The sequence below is a fragment of the Poecile atricapillus genome, chromosome 2 (genome assembly GCF_030490865.1).
Source record: "Poecile atricapillus isolate bPoeAtr1 chromosome 2, bPoeAtr1.hap1, whole genome shotgun sequence".
Taxonomy (NCBI): Eukaryota; Metazoa; Chordata; class Aves; order Passeriformes; family Paridae; genus Poecile; species Poecile atricapillus.
The window spans coordinates 119,958,206-119,976,958 of record NC_081250.1 but is presented as its reverse complement, the minus strand read 5'-3'; the positions used below and the strand labels follow the sequence as shown (position 1 = coordinate 119,976,958).

The following is an 18,753-nucleotide window of genomic DNA, read 5'->3' as shown; positions in this document are numbered from 1 at the left end:
TGCTGGTACGTGCTGTGATGTGCCTTCAGCCTTCAACTTTAACAGACCCTTGGCTAACAGTCCTTTGACTAATTACCCTGCAGGGTTCTGAGTCCATCTGCTTCTTCACCACAGTGGAGGTTCAGTGGACTCCTGGGAGTCTGAGACTGTAGTGTTGCAGAAAATAATTGATCTCTCTTTTGTTTGTTCACTCAAACACTGCATAGCCAATTGACTTCTTCCTGTAGCTCCACCTGCAACACAGCTCCTCAATCATGGCACATTTTCTGCAAAATAGCTCTTTGTCATCCCAGCCTTGCAAAGAGGCATTAGGCATGCCCAGCAACCTGTGTCTCTCCGTGCTGAGTTTTCATGAAATAACGTTTTGTTGCAGTTTTTCTGAGCAGCTACAGAAAGTACTGAGTTTTGTAAAGAAAGAATCATCCTTTGCTGTTTGTATGACTTGTAAGCACATTGTACTGCACTCCTTCTTGGTCTAAGAACAAGAGCAATAAACCTCCAATAAACCTAACCAACAAAAACACTATTCTGAGAATCAAAATTCACATATATTCCTTAAAATTAAGCCCTGAGCTCACCCAAAGTAAGCTAGCATACTTTGTACTAACATAGAAAAAGCAACACAGCTGCAATAGTCCTTATCGGAGCTAGTTAGGTCATGCATAACAGTGCACTGATTTAACTTTGCAGCCTTTCCATCCAGAGCCAGCTCTGCTATTATTTCAGAGATCTTTGCCCCAAGCTCCATTTCACATTGCAAAAGAAAACAAATTCAAATTGATGCTGAAAAGTGATTTTAAAATACATTTAGAATGTAGCAAACTTGATTTACAGGCAGTCTTGAATAATAGAATTGCATCATTTCTTGTCTTTTTTTTTTTTTTCTAGTATACATTATGTTAGGCATTTGGAGATGATTATCGTCAGAGGTGAGATCCAAACCTCACTGAAGTCTGTATTTTTTTAAAATATATATTAATATATAATTATAAATTTTCACTTGAAATATTTTTAAGTATAACATCAGTTAATGTACTCATATATTAACAATTGATACCATCTATATGATTGCATGCTGAAACTACTTTGAGAAAATGCTAATGAGCTATGAAAAACCATCACTGGCAATTCAGGCTAAGAACTCAGGAGAGAACTATCCTGTGTGTGCTAGCAGCAGCTGCTGACAAAAAGCAGGGAACATGGAGAAACAAATTTGAGTCCTGTGAACTCTGTATTCACTAGATCATCCCTCTCAACCTTGAAATTCACCCACGAGTCAGAAATCAAACCAAGATTTGCATTAAAGAAAGACCAAGATATGCCTTTTATGCTTTCTACAATCTTGTGGTCTGGGGGATTTTTTAATTATTTTTGTTTGTTTGGGAGTGGGAGCAGGTGTTGGAGTATCAGTCCAGATAAGCATCATTATGCCTTATTTATTTCTTTGCTCTTTGTCCTGTTCTGGGTGCCATTTTACTTCTCAAGACACACATGCTTATTAAGAGGAGAAATAGGTCTTCAATCTACCACTAAACCAGAGCCGTTTCTGAGTGAGGCACTCTGTATACTGTATGGTAATAGAGGATGGCACCTCTTTTTCCTGGAAATTTTGAATAAAAAATTACTCCTGATGAGTTTTTCTTGGTCTCCTTCTTATTTCTTACGTATAACCTAGCAAAAACTGCATTAACTTTACTAATATGCTCATTTACATATTTACTGAACCCACCTATTAGGCCTCGCTTTGTATTTCTTTTACATAACAAAACTTGTGTTTAGGTAGGAATGGTCAAAACTGTGTACAGAAATGGAATACATAACATCATCAGCTACATAAAGATGAGGAGTGGTTTATTTCCTCCTGCTGTTTACACAACCAACACACAAGCTGAAGGGATCCATGAGACCACAGAGTCTGACAATGCCAAACCAGCAACTAATCCCCAGACACAGGAATTTGTTTAATACACACAATGATAAGCAGTCAAAACTGTCCACATAGTCAACAAAACTGCATTTAAACTTGCAGTACCTGCATGCATTCAAAGCAGCAAAGCTGAAGATCTAAAGTACTCATGTGATTCTTTTGCTGACTCACAATAGGATAGGATAAAACAAAATCAAGGCAAATCAAATTGCTTGACTGTGCAAAGTCAGATCAGATACAGAATTTTAAAAACCCAGTTCCACTGGTCTTAAAATTCACTTCAATTGTTGTTTGTAAAATTTTCCAAAGAAATGATAACTTACTCCCGAGGTTTAGTGCTCACAAGAACCCGCAGGGGCTTTCTGCTGTTTAAACAGGCTTTCAGGAAGCAATCCACTTCACTGAAGGGTCGCAAAAAAACCAGGTCACCGTTAATGGCAAAGATTTTCTTCCCAACTTCCAAGCCTGCCATCTAGAAAATAACAACAGTTGTGTATATATTTGCATTTTATAATCACTAACATGTTGTTTTCTTCTGCTGTCATGCAACCCCAATAGAAAAAATGACATTCATATTTTCTTTACATTCTTTATGACTCCTTCACATACCATGCACAAGGGACTTACACCACAAAATGCTTCTGAAACTGGTTAAACTCATGTGAAGGGTAAATACTCATTCCAAAGAGAACTAAATACAAGACCTAGTCTTAATGAAGATTTTGTGACAGTGTTAAAATATCAGTTAATTTTTTTAGTAATTAATGCAACAGCTTTGATTGAGCCATTTATTTTATGACAGTACTTGATTTTTCATCCACCATTTTCCAAAGGAAGCTTCTTTTCATAAATAAAGACACGATTCATATTTAAGTGAATATTTGGTAAGTTCCAAAACAAAAGAGATTTTAGACTTTGGACTAACAAGAAAAGCATCATAACAGCTGAACTGCAGGAGTACAAGGAGTGGCTCAGGGTATGGGCAAAGCTCTAGTGTCATCTGAGAATATGGCAGAACCTGACTGCTAAAAACCACCCTATTTAGCTCTGTGGCTGAATTATATTATTGATTTCCTGTGTCTATTTGTAATTTAAATTTGTACTCCACCATGAGATTTAGAAAGCCTTGAAATCTAAGTTGAAGTTTTTTCTCTCATGAAAGAGCATCGTACTTTATCTTTACATGCTGCTCAGTAGAATATTAATTAACCAAAAGAGAATCTAAAGCAATGCTACCAAACAGGTAATTTATTCATTGAGATTCTCAAATTCCAGATTTGATCTAAAGCTTGATAGATCCTTACTGTGAAATATATCAAATGCAACTCACAGACTAGCTCTATACAAATTTCATATTCTATCAATAATGTTTATTTCAATTATGATTAAATGTCAACACTGGAATATTATAAAATGCATAAAAATAAAATGACAACATTTATGTCATCTCTCCATATGACAATTTAGCTGAGCAGAAAGTAAGTGTAAGACAATGGTCAAAACAATATTTAATACAAAACAAAAAATGAAAAAGAAAACAAAACAAAAACAACAAAAAAGAGAAAAAGATACATAGGCACAGCTTTCTTGGTAAGTGTTCACTGTCACCTTCTACTATAGACTTTCCTAAACTATGTACAAAACACACATCTATGATCAAATAAATAAAACAGGGAAGATCATTTATAGTATTAGATACCTCAGCATTTGATCCTTTCTCCACCACTTTAATGATTGGCACTTTATTTTTATCTTCTAAACCAAAACCATATGTTCCTTCATTAGATTTAATCTGTAAAATAAATGTTTTAAAATATTGTTCAGAAAGGCATTCATAAAAATTGAAGTATGCCTTCATTAAATAACAATAAACTGTCCAAATATATTGTCACTATGACCAATTGTTTTACTCATCAAGGCATACAATGATGGTGTTTCACTCACCAGTAATGACTTGGCTATGACATTTTCCACTACTTTCAGATCATGTTTCATGAGTCTGTGCTTCATATTTGATCCTTCCATTTCTTCATCCGCATAAAAACGGAACAGCAGTGGTTCATCTTTAAATTCACTTTTCTCTAACACTGTATGACAGAAACCCACATGTATCAATCTTAATTTTCTTTTGAACATTTGAATATCATGTCTTTCACGAACCATAAAATACTGAACATGCATATACATACTGAATGCTAGCAAACCACTTTTGCGTGTGTGAATCTGGGGAAATCTTTTAGCATACAACAATTGTTATTTGGATTCATTATAGGGGGATAGCTCATTTTTTCAACTACAACATCTGGATTCCACCAAGGTGAGAAAGATATATTAGCCTGAAATAGTTTCAGTGAAAATACCAAGAATAAGGTTTCTTCCTAAAAGGGATTTTAAAATATGATTTTTAAAAGTACTGGGTAGCTGCTGAAGATGCTCACCACCAAGTTCTGGCACTGTCCAGATGGTTTAGAATTAGAAACATGTTTGCTGGGATGTGGAAGCAAGCAGAACAGCCAATGGATGCAGTTTGTGTGTTCAAAAGTCAAAGGAAAAAGAATGAACAACACTGGAGAGTATGTTATCAACCCCTTGTCTAAACAAGCTGATAAAAAAAAAAATTCTTCCTCTTTTCATTTCAGTAAATGACCTACTACTGCAATCCTTTCACTGAAATCTTCCCTCTGATGGGTCCTTGTTCACCTTAATTTTGATGCTGCAGACTCTGGTCTCCTCTCCCTTCTTTGTTCTTTGCTGTCCTTATAATTTTCTCATTTTTCTCCAATCTACTTTCTCCCATTTTCACCAGTTCACTTTTTTGAAGTCATGCTCTTCCATACTTCATTAATTCCCCCCAAAATTTCTTTCCTACATTTTTTTTTACAATATTTTTTATTGTCTCATTGGTGCCAACATACCTTACTTTCTTAAGACATTTCTTGCAAAGTGACTAATAAAACTGCCCCCACTAAATCCTTTAGCGGATTAACTCCTCAGCATGTGCTATAAAATTGGATATGATTTTCAGAGTATACAATAGATATTTTTTCCTTGAAGATTGTAGCATCAATCTCTTTAGTGATAGAAGAATGTTCCATCTGTTCTGTAATATCTTTATCAGCCCCTGCATTTCCTTCCAACTGTGCAGATAACATTAAACAGAAAGTAAGCATAAGTAAACATACAAGTAAGCTTATACAGAATGTGTTTACTTACCATGGTGCATAAACCCATTATCACAAAGAGCTACACCAAATATCATGGCTTCCTCCCTTGTCCGGCAATCCCCCTGTTAAAACACAGTACATTTTTAAACATATTTTAACACATTAGCAACATGGAAACTGTGCACAATGGCATAATCTCACGGGGATGGCAATCGCTGTAGATTACATTCACTACCTCTACCATTAAGTATACATTTCTAGAATATATATATATACAAAACAGCAGTATATACATGTTTATCATAGTCAGAGAGTAGTTTGGGTTGGAAGGAACCTTTATATGCCATAACACTCTATTACAAATAAATAACTACTCTAACACTATATTACAAATAAATAGGAAAATACTTCAGTAAGACTGCATTCTCCATAAAAATTGAACATAATAGAATCTATAAGCATGGAAGTTTTAAACTTTTATTTTATGGAACTAGTGCATGTTGGCAGAGTGAACAGGATACCATGTTGTTTTTTCTCGTTTATTTAAAATGAAACAGAATTGATGGCAGCAAATTGGTATTGACTTTTGCTCATCTAGTTAGTAATTTAGAGTTTCTCATTTCATTTCATTTTAAGCCAAGGACAGTGTTATATGCTGAATCACAAAGCTAAGTGTCATCAAAACATTTCAATTAAATTTCAAATAAGGAAGTTGAGCACAACAGGGATGAAAAGCATAGCTGATGAAAGCTGATTTCTGTTACTTTACTAGTTTAAGAGGATTACACTTACACACACTGTTCTCATAACCCCTACACAAAGTCTCTGTATGTTGTTCTTGATATATCTCTAGCTTTCAAATCAGAATTTAAATACAAAACATACATAAATCCAAACATGTCTACTTGCCTGGGCAATCAACCAATCTATGAATTTGTTAGCCATAACCACAGATTTGTAAGTTCTCAAGTGATAGTCTTTATCCCTGTTCAAAATAACACAAAACAATTTTTAAAAATCAAACAAAGGATAGGAAGAGAGAGGAAAATACTTGTAGCTTATAGTGTAAGCATGAATTAAGCACTTAATAATGATTGAGAAATTTTCTCTGGAGGAAAAATATAGCAAATTAAGCCTTGTAGACAGAAAGGAGGAGGCTGATCACATCTTATTTGGGTGATACTGTCACTGAAGTATAAAGGCAGGTGTGTTGTTACAGCAGGGACTCTTCAAAAGAAATAATGGTGTGTTAGTAAAGGAGTGCACTAATATATACAGTGAGCACATAAGCATATCCATCAGGACCTAGAAGTACATTAAAAAAGTTATATTGAGCAGAGTTGGCAGAGTGGTTCAGTTATGTTTTTTGTCTTGATAACATTTCAATCTTATTTGATTACTCTCGAAAGACTAATCTTGAAAGGATGAGTTAGGTTCCTACATTAAAACACAACTTCTTCCATGCACTTCTTCCGAATGACTCCCTCAGGATTTCCCAATTGGACTCACCTAATTACTGGGGTAAAGAGACTGTGAAGGCGACAGTACAGTCGTACACCCTGTTAAAGAGAAGGAGGTGTTGAGTTAACCACACATTCACATCACAGACAAGAGGCTGGGACAACGTAAGGAAGCCTGTATGCTGTCAGTGGATTTCATATACATAGTAAAAATGTCTGTTCAAATTTCTATGTATTTTCATGTGCCAAAACAATGTTTCCCAATATTATGATATTATTCATAATATTTATGAATAAATTATGAGAACGAAATCATTTCCAATCTAACCTAAGCTTACTGAGATACATGCAAAACAGATTAGCCTTAAGGTAGCATTAAAAAATTCTGAAGGTTTGAAATACCAAGAAAGAAAAGCAGACAAAAAATAAATCAATGTTTCCATGCATTAAGGTTGTCCCAAACAGTGGTTGCTATTCTACACACGACTGAGTAATTAAAGTAAAAATTACTGCATTTCATTATATGCATCAATACTTTGCTTACAAATTAGAATTATAACTAATCAATTTTAAAAATGTAAAAAAGATTCAAAGATTAGAAATGTTTTCTATTAAAAACAAATAAATTATACATCTGGAGTAGTTTAAGAAACTACCATCAGGAAATTGTATTTTAAAAAAGAAAAACACATTAGTATTACTTAGGAAACTATCAAAAAGCAATTATGTTTACAATATGCAAGTATAATGACTAAAAGTTGTGTCAAATTAGATACTTTGCTCTGCCTGGGAGTTCAGTATTGTAGATTCCTCTAGACAGACTTTGCATCAACAAGTGGAGCAAAAATTAAATTATACTGCAGCAAAAATTAAATTACACTGCAGTGGAATATCCAAATTCAGACATTTTCTACTGACTCCAAATCAAGAAAAAATTGAATATTAATGAGTTTAAAGGCAACTTTGATCAATCTTTTCATTGTTGTCAGTAACGTAGATGGTTTAAACATCTATGTGACTATAGGTTTACTGCCTTGTTAGGGCTCTAATAAAGGACACTCAGATCTTAGAGAAATTTGAAGGCAGTTTCCTACATATATCTTCATATTTATGAGAAGGGACTGAAAAATACAATAGACTGAATCTCAGCTTCAGGATCACCCAGAAACACAGGCAATGCATCCTGCATAGGAAACCACTGAATAGCAACTCTAACTACATAATAGTAAACTGTCGTTTTGTATTTAAAATGTGTAAAAACTAACCAAAAGCTTACAAATGGAAAACTGAATTTGATTCACATTAATATAGAGTGGCAACTGCGAGGGGATGTTGTTTATCCAGCAAATCTTACATTACTTTTCAAGCAGAATCTCAGTTTCTGATGTGTTCTTCCTAATAATAGCAACTATTTTATTCTGTACCTTGGAGATCACATCCTGCATCTCATTTCTGGGATAGTATGTTCCATCATCATATCGGAATCTGTACAGCATGTGTTCGGGTTTGAATTGGTGCTTATCTGTAACTAAATTAAAAAAATCCAAAAAACAGGCATTGTTAGATGACTTTTTGAGGAAACCAAAGAGAGAGAAGGTCAGCATCATTTCTTCTAATAAGAGCCCTAAACACAGCAACAGTTAGATTTCAAACAGGGAGGCCAGGAAGTCAAATTAGATCATCTGTCCTAAGATCCTTTATGCCACTGGTGACAGTATTTCTTACATCATTTAAGTAGCTCAGAAGAAAATAAACAATTTCAAGTCACAGGGCAAAGAATAAGGAAGACAGGCAGGGGACAGTATGAAAAATTAGGCACTCAAATCTTTTTAGTCTTCAGCGCTTTTGCAAAGCTTATTAAGTAAATAGCCAAATAAGACTTATTTTGCAAGTATTCATATTATTCATCCACGTTATTTTCTGTCCTTATTCTTATGAGGCCAATCTCAGATGATTCAGTAAATATACAAACACTTCACAAGACATTTGACCAGTCTTGCTGTGGGAGCAAAGAAGAGAGGAACATCTTCCTCTATATACAGCCACTTAAACATCCTAAGTGCAAGAGACTGGCAATTATTACAAAGATGTTGATAATCTAGTTCCCAAAAGACCTGGGAAAAAGGGTCTTAACAGGTGGACTTCCAAAGTTTCACAAGATTCCAGCAACTAACCTCACAATTTAAACAGTTTTGTCAAAACAAGTCATGTCATAGGATACAAAGATTCTCCTGGAAACTGTTCTGCTGCAAATCTGTCTGAAAAACAGCTGATCCATTTGATGGTTGAGGACAGGCTTAGGCATTATCTCCATCCTAAGATAACTACTTTATTAATTACAGCTTTGCTTGCAGTTGTAAGCTTTAATTTTGAAAGTCAATTTACATGTCATCAACTGATAAAGGAGGTGCTGTAATGTCTTCATTTATCAGAGTAACACACCTGACAGAGTTCGGTAATTCTGTGCATGCCTTCCTACAGCAAGTGATTAAGTCATCATACATAATCCTCTTCCAAAAATTTAGTTAGGCATCATAAACTTTGTCTAGTGAGGTGCCTTCTGTCTGTCATTTTTCATGCCACTTCAAGCTCCTCAGTATTTCCACACAGCATCTGATCCACAGATATAAAATCTGAACTTCATATATTAAGTGGTTTCACCAGTGTCATGTGCAAGAGCAAAACAACATCTCTACCTGCATTTGATATATCTACTAATAGTAAAGCCCAGGACACTATTCCAGTTGCCTTGAATTGATGGTTTACACTGAGATAATTATTCAGAATAATTCCTAAGCTCTTTTATGTATCATTGCTTCTAAATACATGAAATTTTCACATATAATGCTTAATGTAAGTATTGAAGTGACTTTTAATTGATTGTGATCATTTAACTATGAAAAAAATATGTCTTCTAGCTTTATAATTAAAAGATATTCCTGCTGTTGAAGAAAAATAATGTATTCAAATAGATTAACATATAAAAAGAGTTCTTTATGACCAGCAAGTTCCAAAAATTAAAAATCACCATCAAGAGAGTTTTGCCTAAAAGCAATTTATTCTTCACTCTTACAGGGATGCACTGGTAGGGAACCAGGATGACAAAGCTTTCCTTTCTTGCATGCCCATGCCAAACAGAGCAGGCTATGCCCTCTGCGGAACATGAGTACCACTTGGTCTCTGCAGTCCCAACTTAACACAGTGCACCAGAAACTGAGACAGTAACTCCACAGAGCTGGAACATGATGGGTTTCAAACACTTAAGCTCACAAAAAAGCTGCATTACCACAAAAATAAGAAAGGCCGAGTTGTTTTGTGTGTCATTTCCTACACTGTAGTCACATTTATGCTGGGATAGATATTTATATGGCACATGCTATGGAAAGGGAACTGATCAGATCATTCCATCAGCCCAAGAAACTGCACAGCCACATAAATACCTATTCATTTTAAAACTATCTGATATTCAGATTGTTTGTAACTACAAAGCTCCTTAATCCATTGAGACAAGGCTTCCACCTCTAATCAGCTGCAGCAAGTGGACAAAGTACCTCACTCCATTGACTGGTATCAGTCATTCCAGATATCAGAGAATTCCACCAGATAGATTTAAAATAGCAGCATACAAACAGATTTTTTCCTCTTATATAAAAGTGTAAGGGGGAAAAAGGAAAAACAGTAACTTTTCTACTTGCCAGGGTTCACACATTAGGAAGTACAACAATGTCCATCACAACATGGTTCTGTCATTGCTAGAATGAGCTCCAGCACAGTGACAATAATGGCCAGCCTAGTGAATATGCAAACTCTCAACAAAGGCCTCTACAATATTTGCAATGTAAATAACAGCCAAACGTTCTTCCTCCCTTGCTCCCTCTGTGAAAACAGATGGTTCATTCAACTTTATTTTAGGAATGCTATTTTCAGTGAACCACAGCTGGATTCACTATTCAAAGTAGCATGTCTGGCTCACATTTCTATGCTCTAATATAATTACCCTTTTATCTCATGAAGTTACACAATATTCATTTAACTTTGCATTGAGAAAATCTATGGGTGTATTTAGGATATAAATTACAAGATGAGGAGAAGAATCTCTAGCAACAGAATCATTCCATTGAAAACAATTCAGTGTGTGTAGTAAACATAATAGCATCTGACTTTTGAATGATGGTGGAGGAAAATCATGGAGACTGACATTAAAGAAATAAAGACTGATGAATAACCTTAATATTTTTCCTGCTACTTCTTGTATGTTTAAAACACAGACAGCTCGGTGGCACTGTTTCTCCCACTTTCTTTCCAGTCAAGGACATGAAAATCGTTGCAAATAACTTAAGTATTAAATTCATTGCTGGATGGAGTACAAAAGTACTAAAATTTATATTATCAAAGATTCCATTTGAATTCACACCCTGGATCTATGATTAAATGGTAACTAACTTGACAGCTTTGTTTCAAGTGACTGTAGCTGTCATATATGATTCTGTAAAATATGGCTTCAAAACCAGAAGTTTCTCCAGTTTACTAATATGGTCCTGTTGGACTATACCTTGTAATAATGACAGAGATAAGGACATGTCCTGGTTAGAGAAAAATATTGCCAAAGCAAATTACCTGCAGAAATCAAACCTTCTTACTGGCTAAAAAAATGAACCCTTTCAGTGATACGTCTCTCAACAATGAGCTAAATGCAGAGAGTTGACTGCAAATTTCAGCATAAAAAAATATCGATTTTAGTAATGATAAAATGTAGTGAAGGCCTTAAAATTCAAAAGACTAAACTGTTGGGTTACAGATTCATCAGCTCCACTTGTAAGATCTAACAGATGAGCAGCCACATTTATCAAAACAGTCTGCTGTGACTCACTGTCATGTAAAATTCTTAGCTGAACACCTATCCCTAAAATAATAGGGCCTTAACAAAGATTAGAATCCTTACAAGAAGTGTACCATTCTGTGTTTCCCCAGAATTTCTTTTTGCCTACAAGAGAATGTTTCTCTAGGTTCCTTTTCCTGATGTTGTGATCCCAACAGCACAGAGGAAATCTGATTCAATCAGTGGAGCCTTTCCCAGTAACTCTGCTATGGACATGGGCAACATCCCCATGAGGCCCCTGCAAGGATATAATGCAGATTCAACAAGCTGTCTTGTGTTTTGAAATAAAATTAAGTCCATTCTAGTTACAAAAATTACTTTGAAAACAAGTAAGTTAAAACTAACTATATTTACCATGGTGAATAATGCCATTCTCTAGTAAAGCTTGGCCAAGATGAACACCTTCTTCAGATTTGTGTATTTCTCCAATTTCCAACAGCCAGGACACAAATTCACTGAAAAGCAGATACAGAAAACAAACTTTACATCTCATATCACCAGGTCAACTGCATGTCCCTCTCCATGACTAGTGCTTCTTACTAGTCTCCTAAATGATTCTTTAGCCCAATGTTCCTCTAAATGTCATGCCGCCTTTGAAAACACTCAGTCTTTACAGCTTGTCTATTATTTTAACATAACCACACATGGTTTCCCATGAGACCTTTTCTGCTCAGAAATGAATCCATAGCACATAAGATGTGCACGTTATAAATCAAAAGAAAAGTGCAACAAGGTAGTGCAGCCTTCACATTCATGGGTTTTAACTGGTGACCCTGGGGCCAGCAGAAGCATTCTTCAAAACAGTTCAGTCCAAAGTTGGCACTGAAAAGAAGCCATTTGATGGTAGATTTAAATGGCTCCTCACCATGACTGTGTTCTTCATCTGCATCCAGCAACTTCACTGAGGAAACATGATTCCACCATAATTAATTATCTAATAATTAATCTTAATTCTGATTTCACTTCTCTTCAACTGTGTCACTTTTGACAGTGCATAAGAATTTCCCAAGTTTTATTTCCCTTTTTGAACCCAGTGGTATTTTCTCAACAACTTTTTTGTGCAAAACACTCTATTTTATAAAAATGCTTTTCACACTTAACTTAGGGTCATAAGTTTTCATACTTCTTATTTCATGGCCAAATGAAATAAGTGATAACCCTTCTGTCTCTCAAAAAAAAAAAAATTTTTCATATACACATTTTTAGGGCACCCATTTCTCTTTCAGTCTTCTGAAGCCATAGGTATAATAAGGCATTTTGAAGATCCTCCTGATAATTTAAATGTGTAAACCTTATTCAGTAACTCTGCTCCTGACCTTCAAGCAAGAGGAAGACAGGGACTGTTTTAAGAGACAAAGATTACTTAGGTGTAATAAATAAAATTTTACACTCCAAACTAGTCATTATAGAGACAAAATACATTAAACCAGCTGAGAATTATTTCTTGAGAGAAACTAATTCACTTGATGCATTTCCATATTTTCATCATGCCCTTTGCAGCCTTGTCTCTTTAATAGAACTACTTTGCAAGATGAGTACACATTCATAAATTTCAGGCAGACCATTTTACATTCTGGCTAAGTTGTGTGCAGCAAATAGGCCTAACAGACATTACAAATGAAATGCGGTTTCTACAGAATCCCAAAGAAGATTTAAAATGTGGGTTTAGATGGCAAGAATTCATGCTATCAAATGCATATAATACCTTCCAAGAAAGCATTTGGGAAAAGTGGTTAATTTCCTCTTCCTGTCTTTGATGAGATTCCCTTGTTTGCACATCATTTTGTACAATCTTTCTCCTTGCTCAGAGATCATCACCCAAGTGTCCTGTTCCATGCCCAATTTTAAACCTGCCAAAAATGCATTAACATTTTATGAAGTGATATTGCCATTATATTTCAGTACCTTCCCTGAAATGGAGAAACAATACTGATACTTTACATACAAAAAAAAAGTTAAAGAACCATTTTTCATTATTTTCTCACGATTGAGTTAAACCATGAACATCTGATCTTCATAAAGCATAACCAAAAGATATTTTTCTCACAGGGAAGTGAGAAAATTGTTACTCCATCAACATCACCATTTATTTTGTAAAAATAACTGACTTCAGTATATGAACATTTGCAAGGGACAAGTCATGTCTTCACAAGTTTAAAACAAAGGGCCTTGGTTTTGATCTTACCATATGATAATAAAAAGATCTTCACATAAAGTAATATTTTTCAAATTTCCAGTTAATAGTAGTAACAAGTTATCTGGTATACATGTGCTAGGTTCACATAGTTAATTCACCCCTTTTCCACAAAAGCATTTAGGCTTGGCAGGGGAGTTGGAACTAAAAGATCTTTGTGGCCCACTTCACCCCAAGTCATTCTATGATAATCCATCTGAGTAAGGGCCTGGTATTTCTTTAGTTCTGAAAATAAAGCCTGTAGGAATATGTCTGTCATGAGAAGAAGCTAACAGTAGTACTGGGCACTAAGTATTGAATAAGGATTGTCTCTCATTATCCATGAACCAGATAGCAGTGATGTCACACAAATAAATTAAACTTGGAGTACCCCAGGGAAAAAAAATTTAACTAATATAATACTTCTGTAGCTTATAGGATGTTGATGCTGTTATTTGTATCTACTTTTCAAATAAGGTCATCACACCATCATCAGTCTTAAAGATGACCACCTTTGAAATAAATTTCTAACTTGCTGAATACCTCAGGTGTTAACAGGAAAGCCACCAAACTGACAGAAAATTTCTGCAAAAAGTTTCCAATACATCTTGATTTCCCCTAGCAAGCAAATACCATCTCTGAAGTGGTCCTAGTTTATAATTTTATTATAAAAGCTGAAAACTCTGCTAAGTCACTTAATTCAGGGCATTGTCTCCATTTTGTTCAGCTTCTGCTGCATGGATTCCAAGTAAAAGTACAGGTTTTGTTTCTCTCAGTCCACTGAATCTCTGAGTCCTCCAACTCATTTGGTTTTTGATAAAGCTGTGTTGCAATCTGAATCTTGGTGTGTTTTATCTCCTCCTCATTTCATCATTGTCTCCTTGGTGGCAAACCCACTGTGAGCATCAGGACCTGAAAGCTTCCACAAATCATAGGATGCTAAAATCCTAAGACATGCATTGGCTTTGGGATGGCTACCTCACATCTCCAACTTGCCAAAGTTTAGCTCCAACTCATTTCAACTACCAGCTGCTCAGTTGATTAGTGTGAAATAGTAAGAATTCATCAACATAAAATACTACTTACTCTTTGTACTTCTTACCTAAGGCATCAAAAACCTAAGGGAGACATGAAACTAAACAGAGAAGTAAGATTTACTGAAAACATTTTAGTCAGTTCCACACAAGGTCCTATTCAGAAACAGACAAATCTGAGGGTTTTTTTTGCATTTGGTACCAAGTCGACCACATTGCTTTTTCATTTTTTAAACATTTTTCATATTTTAAGTGTCGAGAGTTTAGACCTCTAGAGTATCTTTTTAGTCTTTCTGCTACAAATTTGATGACACTACTGATTAGCCTGTCCTAAGACACCCTCCTCAAAACTCTGGTCCTACAACAGATTCTAGAAAATACAGTATTCAGCTTTAAAAGAAAATATTTTTAGTGCCCATCTACAACAGAGGCACAAACCAACAGTTACTCCAACAGGCATGGAAAATCTACAAAAATCAGGAAAAGAATCACAGACCTAAATACAAGGTCATGTTTTCCTTCAATCTCAAGGCTCCAAAAAACATTACTAATTAGGATATTTGAGCTTGCAAATGAAATTAGCTCCAGCAAATGATGATGCAACAACTTTCCCTGCTTCTACTTTGTGCTGGTTTCACCTTGAACACATGAAGTTTTTTGTGGTCACATTTGAGATCAGGATTACATTTCAACCAAGTACTCTTCCACCTTAATTCAGCTACTCAGAAAGAGAGTGGTTTTCCAAAGGTGATTGGAAATGGTGATTACTTTCTTGGATAGGAGACAATACATCCACGGTGGAATTGTGAATGTGTTGTGTACCATTTCACAATTTGGATCATCTGCATTAAGACCCAACACAGAAAGCCTGCTCATTTTGATGATTCAAATGGCCAGTCACAAAGGAAATCAGTGCATACAAGTCCCACAAGACATTTAGGATAGACCCTCAGAGACCACAAACCATGATAATACACAGGTATCAATGAATTTATGACAATTTGTACTGGTTGAGGATAAGCTGTAAAATCAGAGATTAAATCATCTCCCCATTTCCCAAACAGCACTTACCACCAGCATATATGATCCAAGACATTATGCCCTTGCCAGTACAAGTTTGATTTTTTTTTCCCAGACTGGTATTCATAAATCTTCAGCTGAACCTGACACCACAAGTTTGCCTACCAGCTGGTTTTGCTTTATATCTGAACATAAAAATACAGTATGGCTTTCTGGCAGAGCAACACAAGGAAGTTTATTAACCTACCTTTTCTTCTCTCTCGCTCTTTCAAAATAGCTTCCAGCCATTCTTGCTTCTCTTCAGGGGTCTTTGCCATGCATACAAACCATTTATTCTTTGCTGTGTTGTGGATCTTCCAGCCATTAATAACAGTGTGGCCACTGCTGTGGTAGTCAGCTGGGAATAGATAAAATTGCTTAAAGAGCACCAACTCTCAAGAAAAGCAATAGCAATAGTTGTCACAATTACTAAAAACTTATCACCACACATAAAAGCCCAGAAAATACAGAAAAATAAAGATTAATTTAAAGTTATCTGTGCCACTGTGAACTATGTTATAACTTAATAATACTTTCAGTAAATAGTATCCTTTGTAAAGTGTAACAGAGATTTGCCTAGCATATGGAAGAAGGTATAAAGTCGACACTAAAACAGGCAGAGTCCGGTTAAAAAAAAGATAATGCTACTCGGAGTACTTTTGTGTTAAACTGTAATAATTCCTTAAACAAGCAGTATTATGCTTTTTCCCCTTAAATTTCTCAGAGTACCTGTGTTGATTGACTGATTTACTATTAAGTGTAAAAAAGGACTAAATATAACAGTGGGGGGGGAATACAATTTCAATTTCACAATTAATCAAAACAGAGATATTTGGTGTATCTTTATTGGTTACCTGAATAAGCAAATATTCACCCTTACTAGTTTAAACAAACTGAAATATAATAAAGATCTTTCTGATTTAAATCCAAATGCATAATTCCTGAAATATGTTCCTAACAGCTTTATGTTCAATGTGCAAATTATGAAAGGTAAGGGTTGATAATGTTCTTAGAGAACTAGACCTGACACTTGACATGTAAAAATATCTATGCTATAGAAATCAAACTATTTACTACTTATTACTCTGTATTTACTTCCATAGCAATTGATTTTACCATGCTAGTCCATAAATGTCATTCAGAAATCCCTAACCTAACCCCCTAACTAACCTTCACTAGGATTACATGAATTTCCTGGGAAAATTAGTGAGGCATAAATGCCTTCTGATAAGAAATAATCTTTTTTTCATAAAACACAGACTAAAAAACTAGAGCTAGCAACTACAATACAAAACATTAAGAAAAATCAAAGGTCAATATTTTCTCACCACCGACTTTCATTAAGCAGCAAAAAAGTCCTAAGGCCAACCCTGAACTAGTTCAATAACTATGCAGCTTTTCATTTAGTAGACAGTTGTTCAGCCCTATTTTTTATGATGAGATGAGATTTTCTGAAACTGAAACCCTTGCTGAAATGCTTGCTAAGATTTATCATAAATCTCAGCAGACATGCTAGTATCCTTTCAATAACTTTGCATTTTAATTAGATGGAAAGCAGCCAAGCTTTGTGTACTGGGCTGGGAAATGTCAGGAACTACTAGAAAATCATGAGACTGATGGCTAATTCTAAACCAACAGAAGTTTCTAGTACTCAAAGTACGTAAAAAAGTGCAAGAAAGTCTATGACAGGGGAAAAAATTAAGTCATTTTTCCAACATCATGTTTATGCCACTTAGCTATTTATCATATTTTTATAGCCTATGCATAGTACCCTTTGTTTCTTTAAAAACATTGTTTCTTGAAAATTACCCATCATACTATTCATGTACTCTTAGAAAATCAGACCCAAAAGTCAAGGACAAGAAATAAGTCTCAGACAGAAACTCTCAACTGACAGGCTGCAGACCCTTGGAGATCAGAGGCAGAAGCATTACTGGAGGAAGTTCCTTTGTTCATTTATTAAGTTAGAGGTGTATACATATAAAACTACAGGATCATCATTTTCCTGTGGTCTTTGTTACTGTATGTCTACCATCACAAGACACATTGTGTAGGGAAATGATTACTGGTGCACTGAACCATAGCAGTTCAAACTGTGGCCAAAAACAAAATCAAAAATGAGGGCTCAAACTCATAAATGGATTTAGATCCTCCCACTTTGGACAAAAATTTGATATTGACTTAGTAGCTTAATTCATAAAAAAATGATGTGTCCAGACACTTGAACCTCTCAATGTAGAGATGACTTATTAAATATGCAGCTTCCTTGGCATCTGAGGATTTGTAACTGCAGGGCCAGGAGTACCCTGGCTGTTTGACCACACTCACCTCATTCCACCACAAACTCACAGAATCCTGGGAAAAGCCCCATCACTAAGCTAGGTAGTGTGACTGCCTTACGAGAGTACTGAGCTCAGGTGGATGAAAATGTGCAGCAGTTGCCCAGCTTTGTGCTAGTAACACACTGCTGTGATGCCTACTCTGACTTCAGCCCCCATTTCTAACTGCAACACATCTGCTTTCTGCTTTGCTCTTCACACTCTCCAAGAAGGGGAGCAACCCCCACAATTCTCCAAGGCTGCCATGAGCACTCTGTTCTCCCCATACACCTATGTCCATAGGCAAGAGCAGCTCAGCATTACACTGTCATCCCATATAAACTCCTGCCTTCTTTGGACTGGATGTTGGGCAAAAATTGGTCAAGAGCTGCTGGCCAGCCAGGAGGTGTGCATGTCTGGAGTGACCAGCTGCTCTGCACATATGCACACTCTTCACATCAATGTAATCACAGCTGCCAGTCTGGCTAAACAAATAACTTGCAAACCTGACATAATGGTTACAGAAGGAAGAAGAGCACGAGACTGCTGTTTGCTCCATGCAAAGTCTGAACAAGCAGGATCAACAAATCATTAAAACTACAACTTCCCTAGGAAAGGTGTTGAAAGATTACATCATCTTTTAACGTGACTACATTAAAGCTTGTAATTTGAACTACAATATATTGTTCAAAGAGTGATGCATAAGAAGCAATTTGTTGCAGCTATACACAAAAGAATT

The 18,753-nt window shown here is 35.6% G+C and overlaps 1 protein-coding gene across 1 annotated transcript in view; it reads right to left on the bottom strand.

Moving 5' to 3' along the window:
- The window catches only part of PREX2 (phosphatidylinositol-3,4,5-trisphosphate dependent Rac exchange factor 2), a 169,154-nt gene that overhangs the window by 85,043 nt on the left and 65,358 nt on the right, over positions 1-18,753 (bottom strand). Inside the window, exons 9-18 of the mRNA XM_058832482.1 lie at positions 15,905-16,054; positions 13,136-13,280; positions 11,785-11,885; positions 7,976-8,079; positions 6,601-6,650; positions 6,001-6,076; positions 5,141-5,213; positions 3,872-4,014; positions 3,627-3,719; positions 2,251-2,399 (exon numbers count right to left, since the gene is read on the bottom strand). Of these exons, the coding sequence (XP_058688465.1) occupies positions 2,251-2,399; positions 3,627-3,719; positions 3,872-4,014; positions 5,141-5,213; positions 6,001-6,076; positions 6,601-6,650; positions 7,976-8,079; positions 11,785-11,885; positions 13,136-13,280; positions 15,905-16,054 (1,084 nt within the window). The remainder of the gene's footprint in view (positions 1-2,250; positions 2,400-3,626; positions 3,720-3,871; positions 4,015-5,140; positions 5,214-6,000; positions 6,077-6,600; positions 6,651-7,975; positions 8,080-11,784; positions 11,886-13,135; positions 13,281-15,904; positions 16,055-18,753) is intronic.